This window comes from Gekko japonicus, unplaced genomic scaffold (genome assembly GCF_001447785.1).
Source record: "Gekko japonicus isolate JY-2015 unplaced genomic scaffold, Gekko_japonicus_V1.1 scaffold290, whole genome shotgun sequence".
In the NCBI taxonomy this organism is placed as follows: Eukaryota; Metazoa; Chordata; class Lepidosauria; order Squamata; family Gekkonidae; genus Gekko; species Gekko japonicus.
The window spans coordinates 1150290-1161120 of record NW_015163613.1 but is presented as its reverse complement, the minus strand read 5'-3'; the positions used below and the strand labels follow the sequence as shown (position 1 = coordinate 1161120).

The 10831-nt window shown below is 42.3% G+C and overlaps 1 protein-coding gene across 3 annotated transcripts in view; it reads left to right on the top strand.

Annotated features, from left to right (window-relative positions):
• Positions 1-10831, top strand: part of ZCRB1 (zinc finger CCHC-type and RNA binding motif 1) — a 22469-nt gene that overhangs the window by 9487 nt on the left and 2151 nt on the right. For all 3 annotated transcript variants that reach the window (XM_015407358.1, XM_015407357.1, XM_015407359.1), the window contains exons 6-7: positions 5626-5738; positions 5848-5923. In XM_015407358.1, the coding sequence (XP_015262844.1) occupies positions 5626-5738; positions 5848-5923 (189 nt within the window). The remainder of the gene's footprint in view (positions 1-5625; positions 5739-5847; positions 5924-10831) is intronic.

Genomic DNA, 10831 nt, shown 5'->3' with positions numbered 1-10831 from the left:
TGTACAGAGAACAGAGTTTTGCTCCCCCTCCTCAAACCCTCTTAAACATAAAACTTGCAGATGGACTCCTCTGCTTCTGCTAAATTACAGAAATGATTTGTAAGCATTCAAGCGTTACCTTCTTTCTTGTTGCTGATCTGCTAATTACGCATTCTGAAACCTAGAAAGTTCCAGCCCCAGAAAGCTCCTACTTGCCAGACAGGCGCTTCTGTGGAAGCCTGCATTGGGAACTACATTTGGGAGATGGCTTTTAAGAGGACAGATTTCGATGTGCAATGGCTGGAAGTTTCTGGTGACACGCTGAGCAGACTCATCTCCCGGACCTCCCGGGGATGAAATCTGTGCACCAGCAGAAAGGAGGGCGGGCGATGTCTCGCTCCCCGGAGCCTGGTTGAAAGGCTCCTAGCCATGGGACTTTTGAGAGGTGGCCTCTTCACCAGCGCGATGCTGGGGAATTGAGGTGCTTCTCCGTCCTGACGGTCCTCCTGCTGTGTGTCCATATGGAACTAGTGACCCTGACCAGGACAAGCGCTGGAGATCGAGCGGTTTAAACGGAGCTACAGCGAGGTCGCAAGACCAATTATGAACTGTGAGTCAGATTAGAGCGTAATTGACATTTTAAAAAGAAAGCTCCCACCCCAAGGACTAGGAAAGAAAGCGAGCGGGGGAGGGGGTCCCTCCCAAGCGCATGAATTTAAATGCAAGACCCAAGGTAAGAAGAATAATCTGCCTGGGGAACTGGTAATGAGATTCTCGAAGAGGCACGTGAGGGATTCTATCCTGAGAGCAACAGCTGGGACACCCTTGAAAATTGGGGACAGTATCATCAGGATTCTGTAAGACATTCCATTTGAAATAAGACAAAGGAGAAAGAAATATAAAGATTTAATTCTTTTTCTTCAAACAAATGCAGTTAGCTACAGGTGGTTATATCCATAAGTCGTAACCTTCAAACTTCAGGATAAAAAAGAAAAGATTGACTTTGTTTCCAAAGCACGGGACTTTTTGAGAATCCAGTTGGGTGAGCCAGCGGAGGTGGATAAAGAGGAGAAGGACAGTAAGTCCAGTGGCGAGCTGGACTCGGGATCTTCTGGAGAAGACTGTCTTTCTGAAAAAGGGACGGCTGTCCCTAAAAGACAAGAAAAGAAAAAATGAAGGCTGAAGGACTCTGAATTGTGCCTTTGAAAATATGGTTTTTAATAATGGGATGCTCTAGTGTTTCTCTCTAACAGTTAAATTTAAGTGTTAAAAGATATTTTAGCATGTCTGACTAAGTTCAAAAGATATCAGCAATTTAAGGAATAATTGTGTACTTAACCTGTTTTAATTATCTCCTTCTCTTGGGATTTTAGTTAGTAGTGGGTATATCTACTTTCTCCTTAATTGTAGTTCCATTCCCTTATTTCTTTGTAGTTTGTAGTCCAATTAAAAAAGCAATAAAAAATCCCCTCCGGGGGGGGGGGGGGGGGCAAAAAAAAAAAGACTTCATGCTGACTTTCATTCCATGCCTATCCTCAGTTGCTGGAGATTAAAATACAAAAGTTACTGTAAAGTGTGCTACAAAACGTTTGAATTAAGTAGTATGGGGATTAGAGTTGTGCTGTCTCATGCACAAAGACCATTATACCAGAAGTACCTGTTAAATCAAGTCAACAGTCCATTGCAATGTGTTTTGGTTCAAAACCAAGTAAAAATTCAGGTAGTAAAAGCACAGAGGAGGAAGAGAAAAGATCTGAAAACAGTGAAAAACACATCCAAAGTGATGAAAAATGCAAAGTATTATGCTACACAAACCAGTATGGTTGCTTATGTAATCAAAGACTATGTTAGGATAGCAGAGTGCCTGTTGACTTTGCAGTTAGTGATGAAGAACATTTATTTTAATTCTTGCAACAACATCAATGAGTTATTCAAGCAGAAGTTCTCAGGTAGCCAAATAGCTCAACAGTTTCCTCTTGGAAAAACAAAAGCAAAGTTTGTTGTAGGCTTTGGCTTGGCATCATTCTTCTCTGACCTACTGAAACAACTGAAGCAGTGCCATACAATTGTTTGTTTTGATGAATCTTTGAATAAGTTGTTCAAAAGGCTAAGATGGATTTAGTGGTTCATTTTTACTATGAATGCTGCCAAAAAGTTTCCACATGGTACCTGCTGCTGAAGACCTCCTTCAGAAGTTTAAAGAAGCCATGTCCATTGCAAAATGACTACCGGTATCTACGGATGGGCCAAATGTAAGTCACCCTTTTCTGAAAAAATTCAAAGAAGAAATGAAAACCAATTCTGACTGAATTGATTAACTTTAGAATGTGTAGCTTCCATGTAGTATGTGGTCTTTTAAAACAGGATTGCATGCTGTGAAATGGGACCTGAATTCAATTTTGCACAACATATATGATCTATTCAGATTCTCCACCTAAGTGAGCACCATACACTGCTATGACAGGAAGCATACAATTTCCCTGGAATGTTTGCTCCACTAGGTGGTTAGAGAATGTTACATAGGGGTATCACTGTTTTTGACAATTTCAAGAAGTACATGGAAGAAGCAAAGCTCCCTAACAGTAAACCTGAAAGTTGCATAAAATCTGTCATTCAAGATCCATTAATGAAGTGTAAAAGGCTTTCATGAAAACAGTTGCTGGAGATTGTGAGCCATTTCTATAAAGGTTATTTCTACAAATGTATCAAAACCATTCACTCTTTTTTTTTATGAAGCGTTTCATGAGCTAATCAAGAAGCCATTGCATAAAATCAGAAAAGCTGCAAAAAGTGTCATTTGGTTTGCAGTTGTTAACAGTTGACATGAAATTGTCTCAGAACTGGCTTGACAGGAGCAAGCTCAAAATTGGCTTTGCAGCAAAGAAGCTCTTAAAAGAGAAAGTAAACTAAATGAATTTCAGGTGATTGAGTTTTACCTAGAATGTTAAAACATGGTAGTAACAGTTGCTGAAAGATGGTTGAGAGAAGTCCTTTGAAGTTCAAAATGGCTCATCGCTTAAATTCTACTATCATTATACAGAAAGCAAATGGTGGAATCACCAGAGTAGGTAAAGTACAGGAACTTCTACATGCAGCAGATCGAATCAATGACACAACAACTAAAAAAAAGCAACAATACGCTGCTTTAACTACAGCTGCCCACAATAAATCAGGGCTCAGTTTCAAGCATGCATGGTAAAACATGAGGTTGGACTGGACACATTTGACAGTGGCATTTTGATGGCCAACAAGAATTTTTCAGTCCTGTGTAATGTTGCCAAGCTGTGCTTTATCCTGTCTCATGGTAATGCTTCAGTTGAAAGTGGATTTTCAGTGAATAAGTTAATGTTAATAGAGAATTTGCATGAAGAAACTCTTGTTTGTCAAGACCAGGTTTATGATGTTGTCCTGAGTTCTGGAGGACTTAAATCTATTGTAATTGATAGGAGTATGTTCCAATCAGTCAGGCATGCTCACACACATCACACAGAGTACCTGGAGGTTAAATGCCATAAGCATCAAGATGAAACTGAAAAAAGAAGAGGAAAAAATTAAACACTTTGAAAATGCTAAAAAAAAGACTGAGAAGCCAAAATGGAAGAAGCTGTCCATCAGAAAATAAGGGAGTTGCAAAGCTGTGGAAGTGATAGCTTTATATCATTATTTGATCTTTTTAAAAAAAACCTCTCATATTGTGGCTTCAGTTAAGCCATTTGGCAGACTGCACTTTTAAAAGCTTAGAAGTGCTGTGTAAACAGATATACAGGACTGTGAAGGGTTAATTCTTCAGAGCCGGGGAGCCTTGAGTGACCGGCCGTTCCAAGAGATCTGATAGGTTAGCATCAGCTGAGCAGAGAAAAACTTCTGAACTGGATGCTGAGGAGAATTCAGTCAGATGTCTGCCTTGATTGAGTTGAGTACTGACAGTTTTGGAATTTAGCCTTAGCAAAGAGCAGTTTAACACAGACAGGAGAATTGGGGGAAAGTTGGCAAGGAAGTTTGGGAAGTGGGTGAAGACTCCCATCGGGCCAAGAAAAGGGGATAGATCTTCTAGAGAGAGAGAAAAATTTCCTACCCAGTCAAACAGGGAGTTAGCTCTGAAGATCTCTGGTCTGGTGTGGTTACAAACTGCCTGTAGAGTCAGTTTAAAAACTCAAGACGGATACTGGTGTGTCAAGAGAAGGGATTTGGGTACTCAAAAAAGTGTACCAAAACAGTTAGAGAATACTCAAAGAATGTACTGAGGTGTTTCAGGAAAACACTGGAACAAAAGCCTCTCAACTCTGAATAGCTTAAGAAACTCTCATTAATCTGAAACATAAGAACTAAAGTCTCTGCATGTACTGGTTTTACCTCAGAAATTTTACTCCTGATTTCACCTGACCTTTCCCTTCTATGTTGAATAAAATATTTTGTTAATTTGGAATATAAAAACTTCTCGAGTGCCATTTAAGTTGTAAAAGTTAAAGGGGGCTCCCATTCCTTCTATTAGTTTCCTGGGCTGAGCCAACAGCCAACATATGGTACTGTGACAGGGTGGGACAGCTAGAGTTCTTCAGCAAAGAAGAAAACACATTACTAAGGTGACTCATTCAGTCAAGGGAAAGAAAAACAGAGGGAAAATCTTTTCTCTAAGGGAGGAAAGTGGATGGGACAGTCATACAATTTTTTTAATTAATAATTGAAATCAATTTTATATACTTTTAGTGTAGTTTTGAAACAAGAATAAAAATGTTATAGTTTGTTAATGTTTAGAGGTTATGTGTTTCGAAGTTCCGTCTTCATGTAACTTTAGTGCAGTTTCACAACAGATGTATTCAGTTAACATTCAGTGTTTTAAAAAGTTCATATTGATGCTCTTATCCTGACAAATGTTTTTGCATTTCACTACTTGCGTATTTTAAAACCATTTAATAAAACCTTTATTTAATGTAATATAATCTATGAATTTTAAAACTTGGAGCTGTTTTTGAATGGTGGTCAGGGAAATCAACAGAAGTTGGTCAGGGAAATGGAAAATGAAATTTTAGTGGCAACGCTATACAACAGAGGCAGCTGTTTCCAAATTTCCCCACAGACACCAAAGTTATGCCTTTTGGGCTTTTTTTGAAGCACCTCCTGCTCCAGTGAGATGGAAGAAAGACAGAATTGGGTGGGTTTTTTGTGTTTGTTTTTCCTTTAGTGAAAAGTAGGCACCAGGGTACTTTAACAGATGACACATCGGGAATCACTTATTTAATCAAATGTCTTTTTGTTCCAGCACTTAGTGAGCCACACAGGTCTTTATAAGGCGGAGAACAAAAAAATAATAGGGTAATTCTTACCTTAATGAAGCTGGGGCCACATTGGTCTGCAGAAAAAATTGAAAAGCAGAAGTTGCACAAAACCCAATTGAACAGTTTTGGAGAACTCAAAAGCTTGCAGACTGTTTTGTTATTTTAGTTGGTTCACATAAAAGGGATTACACAATTTTTGGCTGTGCAACTTTTTTATAGACCAGTGTCCTACAGTTAGAAAAGATTTCAATCTCTTTCTGCTTTATCATCAACTCGAGATGTTTATTTGAATGTTGATACTATAAGCTATTTCGCTTTTTTGTGATGCATCTTCTCATGTAAGGCAAACTTCATTTATCCCCCTCTTAAGGAAACAGGACACTTAAGCTATGCTTGTCCTAAAAACACGCTAGGAGAACGTGAGCCACCCAAAAAGAAAGAAAAGAAGAAGAGGAAGAAAGCTATTGAGGCAGAAGAAGAAATGTAAGTGCACTGATAACATACAAGCAGCTTTTTTACTCATTCTTCTAAATGCCTGCAGGTTAAGATACATATGGCTTGGTTTGTTTGTTCTTCTTTCTGTACTACTCAGTGAGGACCTGGAAGAAAGTGAAGATGAAGGAGAAGACCCTGCCCTTGATAGCCTCAGCCAAGCTATAGCTTTCCAGGTACCTAAATACATATTCTGCTTTTGCATAATGGCTGTCATTATTTTGTTTTTAAAGCAAAGGAAGCGCAGAGATCCAGAATTTACAGCAGAGAATTGTTCTGCCACTTCCTATTTGGGATTTTTATTCCTGCCATTCTCTAAGCCAAACTTTTGCCCCAATCCAACAAAAGTACTGTCTATGTAAAACGAAGGTGCCTGGGAATGCACATAACAGTTCACCTGGCAGGGCATAAGAACATAAGAACATAAGAACATAAGAGACGCCAATGTTGGATCAGGCCAAAGGCCCATCCAGTCCAACACTCTGTGTCACACAGTGGCCAGAAATACCAGTGCCATCAGGAGGTCCAGCAGTGGGGCCAGGACATTAGAAGCCCTCCCACTGTTGACCCCCCCCCAAGCACCAAGAAGACAGAGCATCACTTGCCCCAGAGCCCCTAGCTATACCTTGTGGCTAATAGCCACTGATGGACCTCTGCTCCATATGCTTATCTAATTCCCTTTTGAAGCCGTCCATGCTTGTAGCACCCACCACTTCCTGTGGCAGTGAATTCCATGTGTTAATCACTCTTTGGGTGAAGAAGTACTTCCTTTTATCCGTTCTAACCCGACCGCTCTGCAGTTTCATGGAGTGCCCACGAGTTCTTGTATTGTGAGAAAGGGAGAAAAGTACCTCTTTCTTTACCTGCTCTTTCCCATGCATAATCTTATAAACCTCGATCATGTCACCCCTCAGTCGTCTTTTCTCCAAGCTAAAGAGCCCTAAGCGCTTTAACCTTTCCTCATAGGGAAAGTGTTCCAACCCTTTTATCATTCGAGTTGCCCTTTTCTGCACTTTTTCCAAAGCTATAATATCCTTTTTAAGGTGTGGTGCCCAGAACTGCACACAGTATTCCAAATGAGGTCTCACCATTGATTTATATAGGGGCATTATTATATTGGCTGATCTGTTTTCAATACCCTTCCTAATAATCCCCAGCATAGCATTGGCCTTCTTTATTGCAGTCACACACTGTCTCGACATTTTCAGTGAGTTATCCACTACAACTCCAAGATCTCTCTCTTGCTCAGTCTCTGCCAGTTCAGACCCCATCAATGTGTATTTATATTTAGGATTTTTGGCTCCAATGTGCATCACCTTGCACTTGGCCACATTGAACCCCATTTGCCATGTTGACGCCCACTCGCCCATCCTTGACAGATCCCCTTGGAGTGCCTCACAATCCTCACTGGTTTTCACCACCCTGAACAACTTTGTATCATCCGCAAATTTAGCCACTTCACTGCTTACTCCCATCTCCAAATCATTAATGAACAAGTTAAAAAGCAGTGGACCAAGTACTGATCCCTGCGGTACCCCACTGCTTACCACCCTCCACTGAGAAAATTGCCCACCTACACTCACTCTCTGTTTTCTATGAACTAGCCAGTTTTTGATCCATAAAAGGACTTGTCCTTCTATCCCATGATTTTTGAGCTTACTTAGGAGCCTTTGATGAGGAACTTTATCAAAAGCTTTCTGGAAGTCAAGGTAAATAATATCTATTGGATCCCCCTTGTCCACATGTTTGTTCACCCCCTCAAAGAACACTAACAGGTTAGTGAGACAAGATCTTCCCTTACAGAAACCGTGCTGAGTCTGCCTCAATAGGTTTTGTTCATCTATGTGCCTACTAATTCTTTCCTTAATAATGGTTTCCACCAATTTACCCGGTATCGACGTCAGACTGACTGGCCTGTAATTTCCCGGATCTCCTCTGGAACCCTTTTTAAAGATGGGAGTGACATTAGCTACCTTCCAATCCTCAGGAATGGAGGCAGATTTTAAGGAAAGATTACATATCTTTGTCAGGAGATCTACAAGTTCACATTTGAGTTCTTTCAGAACTCTCGGATGTATGCCATCTGGGCCTGGTGATTTTTCAGTTTTTAAGTTGTCTATCAGTTTTAGGACCTCCTCTCTCGTCACCTCAATCTGACTCAGGTCTTTCAACACCCCTCCTGAAATCAGTGGTTCTGGAGTGGGCAAGCACTTCTCATCTTCCACAGTGAAGACGGAGGCAAAAAATGCATTTAGCTTCTCAGCCATTTCCCTATCATCCTTCAATACTCCTTTTACCCCTTGGTCGTCCAAGGGCCCCACTGCCTCCCTGGCTGGTTTCCTGTTTCTAATGTATTTGAAGAAAGTTTTATTGTTGGTTTTTACGTTTTTTGCTATATGCTCCTCATATTCCCTTTTTGCCTGCCTGACCTCAGACTTGCATTTTATTTGCCATAGCCTGTGTTCCGTTTTATCAGCCTCACTGTGACTAGCTTTCCACTGCTTAAAGGAATTCTTTTTACTTTTTACAGCCTCCATTACTCTGTTTGTTAACCATGCAGGCTTTTTCCTATACCTGTTTGTGCCTTTCCTAACCTGCGGAATATATATTTTTTGAGCTTCTAGGATCGTAGTTTTAAATAGATCCCAAGCTTCCCCAATTGTTTTGACCCTTTCTACTTTTCCTTTCAGTTTCCTCCCCACGTGTCCCCTCATATCAGAGAAATTACCCCTTTTAAAGTTAAAAATGGTTGTGTGAGTCTTTTTGGCCAATTCTCTATTTGTACAAATGATGAACTCAACAACATTATGATCACTGTTTCCAAGCGGTGCAATCACTTTTACATCTCTCACCAGGTCTTGAGTGTTACTTAGGACCAAATCAAGGATCGCCTCTCCCCTGGTAGGTTCCGTGACCATCTGCTCCATAGCACAGTCATTTAGAGTGTCTAGAAACTCAATCTCTTTTTCCCGGCTAGAACACATATTGACCCAATCAATGTGTGGGTAGTTAAAATCACCTATTATTACACAGTGTTTTTGTCTAGTTGCTATCTTTAAGGCATTCATCATTTTATAATCCTCCTCTATCTTTTGATCTGGTGGGCGATAACAAACTCCCAGTGTTAAGTTTCCTTTTGGCCCCCCTATTTCAACCCATAGAACTTCCAGAAGCGAATCCAATTCACTTAGCCTCTCAATCTTTCTAGACTTTATACCCTCTCTGACATACAGAGCTACCCCACCTCCAACCCTTCCCCCCCTATCCTTCCGATATAATATATAACCGGGAATCACTGTGTCCCACTGATTTTCCTCATCCCACCAAGTTTCAGAAATACCCACAATGTCTATTTTTCCCTCCGACACCAAGCACTCCAACTCCCCGATTTTACCTCGGACACTTCTAGCATTTGTATAGAAACAGCTGTAATTTCCCTTACAAGTTAAGCCTGCATCCTTCCTCTTGCTATCTCGAGTCGTTGTCCGGCAGTCCATGTCACCAGCCATGGCCTCTGTGGACAATTTCAATCCACCTCCCTGTAGAAAAGCAACCGGTACCCCCTCACCTCTCTCAGATGAGCCAACCCGAACCAGAGACTTTTCATCTCCTGTCGGCTTTCCCCCAATATTCAGTTTAAAAGCTGCTCTGCCACCTTTTTGATTTTAAGTGCCAGCAGCCTGGTTCCTTCTCGGGACAAGTGGAGACCGTCTCGCCTGTACAGCTCCCTCTTGTTCCAAAAAGTATCCCAGTGCCTAACAAACCTGAACCCTTCCCCCCTACACCATCGTCTCATCCACGCATTGAGACTCCTGATCTCTGCCTGTCTCTCCGGCCCTGCGCGTGGAACAGGTAACACTTCTGAGAAGGCTACCTTGGAGGTCCTGGACCTAAGTTTCCTGCCCAGCAGCCTAAATTTCTCCTCCAGGACCTCACGACTGCATTTCCCCACATCGTTGGTGCCGACATGCACCACGACCACTGGCTCCTCCCCAGCACTATCTACCAGCCTATCTAAAACACGCGTAATGTCCGCTACCTTCGCACCAGGCAGGCAAGTCACCATACGGTCAGTACGCGGGTTCGCCACCCAGCTGTCTACCTGCCTAAGGATCGAATCACCCACTACCAAGAGCCCCCCTCCCACCCTGCTCAGGGATGGTTCCTTGGTGCAAAAGGAGAGCCGCTCACCAGCTGGGGAAGAGGTCCCTTCTGAGGGCACATTCCCCTTATCCTCAGCATGGTGCCCTGTTTCCCCTAGACCCTCATGCTCCCTGACAGCAGCGGGGCTGCCAGATCCAGAGTGGGACGTAGCTAACAAGTCCCCGAGAGTCTTTTCTGTGTGCCTAGCTGACTGTCTCTGCTTCTCCAGGTCAGCCACCTTGGCCTCAAGGGAGCACACACGTTCCCTGAGAACCAGGAGCTCCTTGCACCGAGGACACACCCAAGACTTCTGCCCAGTGGGCAGATAGTCATACATGTGACACTCCGTGCAAAACACTGGATAGCCCCCAACCCCCTGCTGGCATTCTGGCTTCATAATTCTTTTAAAATAAATAAATAAAATCCCCCTTTTAAACCCTTGGTATTTATGCGGGTTTTGTTATCAAGTCAAATTATTTTACGGGAAAGACAAAGAGCCTAGGGCCTTGTCTTTCTGGCTCTTTTTGGGCTTCTTACAGAGCCCCTATTGAATTTGAATAGCTGCTGCCTGACCTCTGCTGGGGGAGGCCTCTATTTAAGGAAGCACCTTGCCAGAGGCATGAGCCTCTGGCATGAGCCGAAGGGCTTGCAACTGGGTCTCCCAGATCCTAGTGCAGCACTCGTGTTATTATACTGATTTGGCTCTCTGAGTCAGGCTATTAGTCTGTCAAGTTTAGTATTTTCTACTCTGACTGGCAGTGGCTCACCAGAGTCTCAAGTAGAGGTCTTTCATGTCACCAACTACAAGACCCTTTTAATTGGAGGTAGCAGAGATTGAACCCAGTGGATGCTCTGCCACTTTAACCATATCCCTTCCCTTCAGGGAGTGGTAGTGCTGTCTACCTGCACAACAGAATCTTTGGACCCAAGCCATTATTATC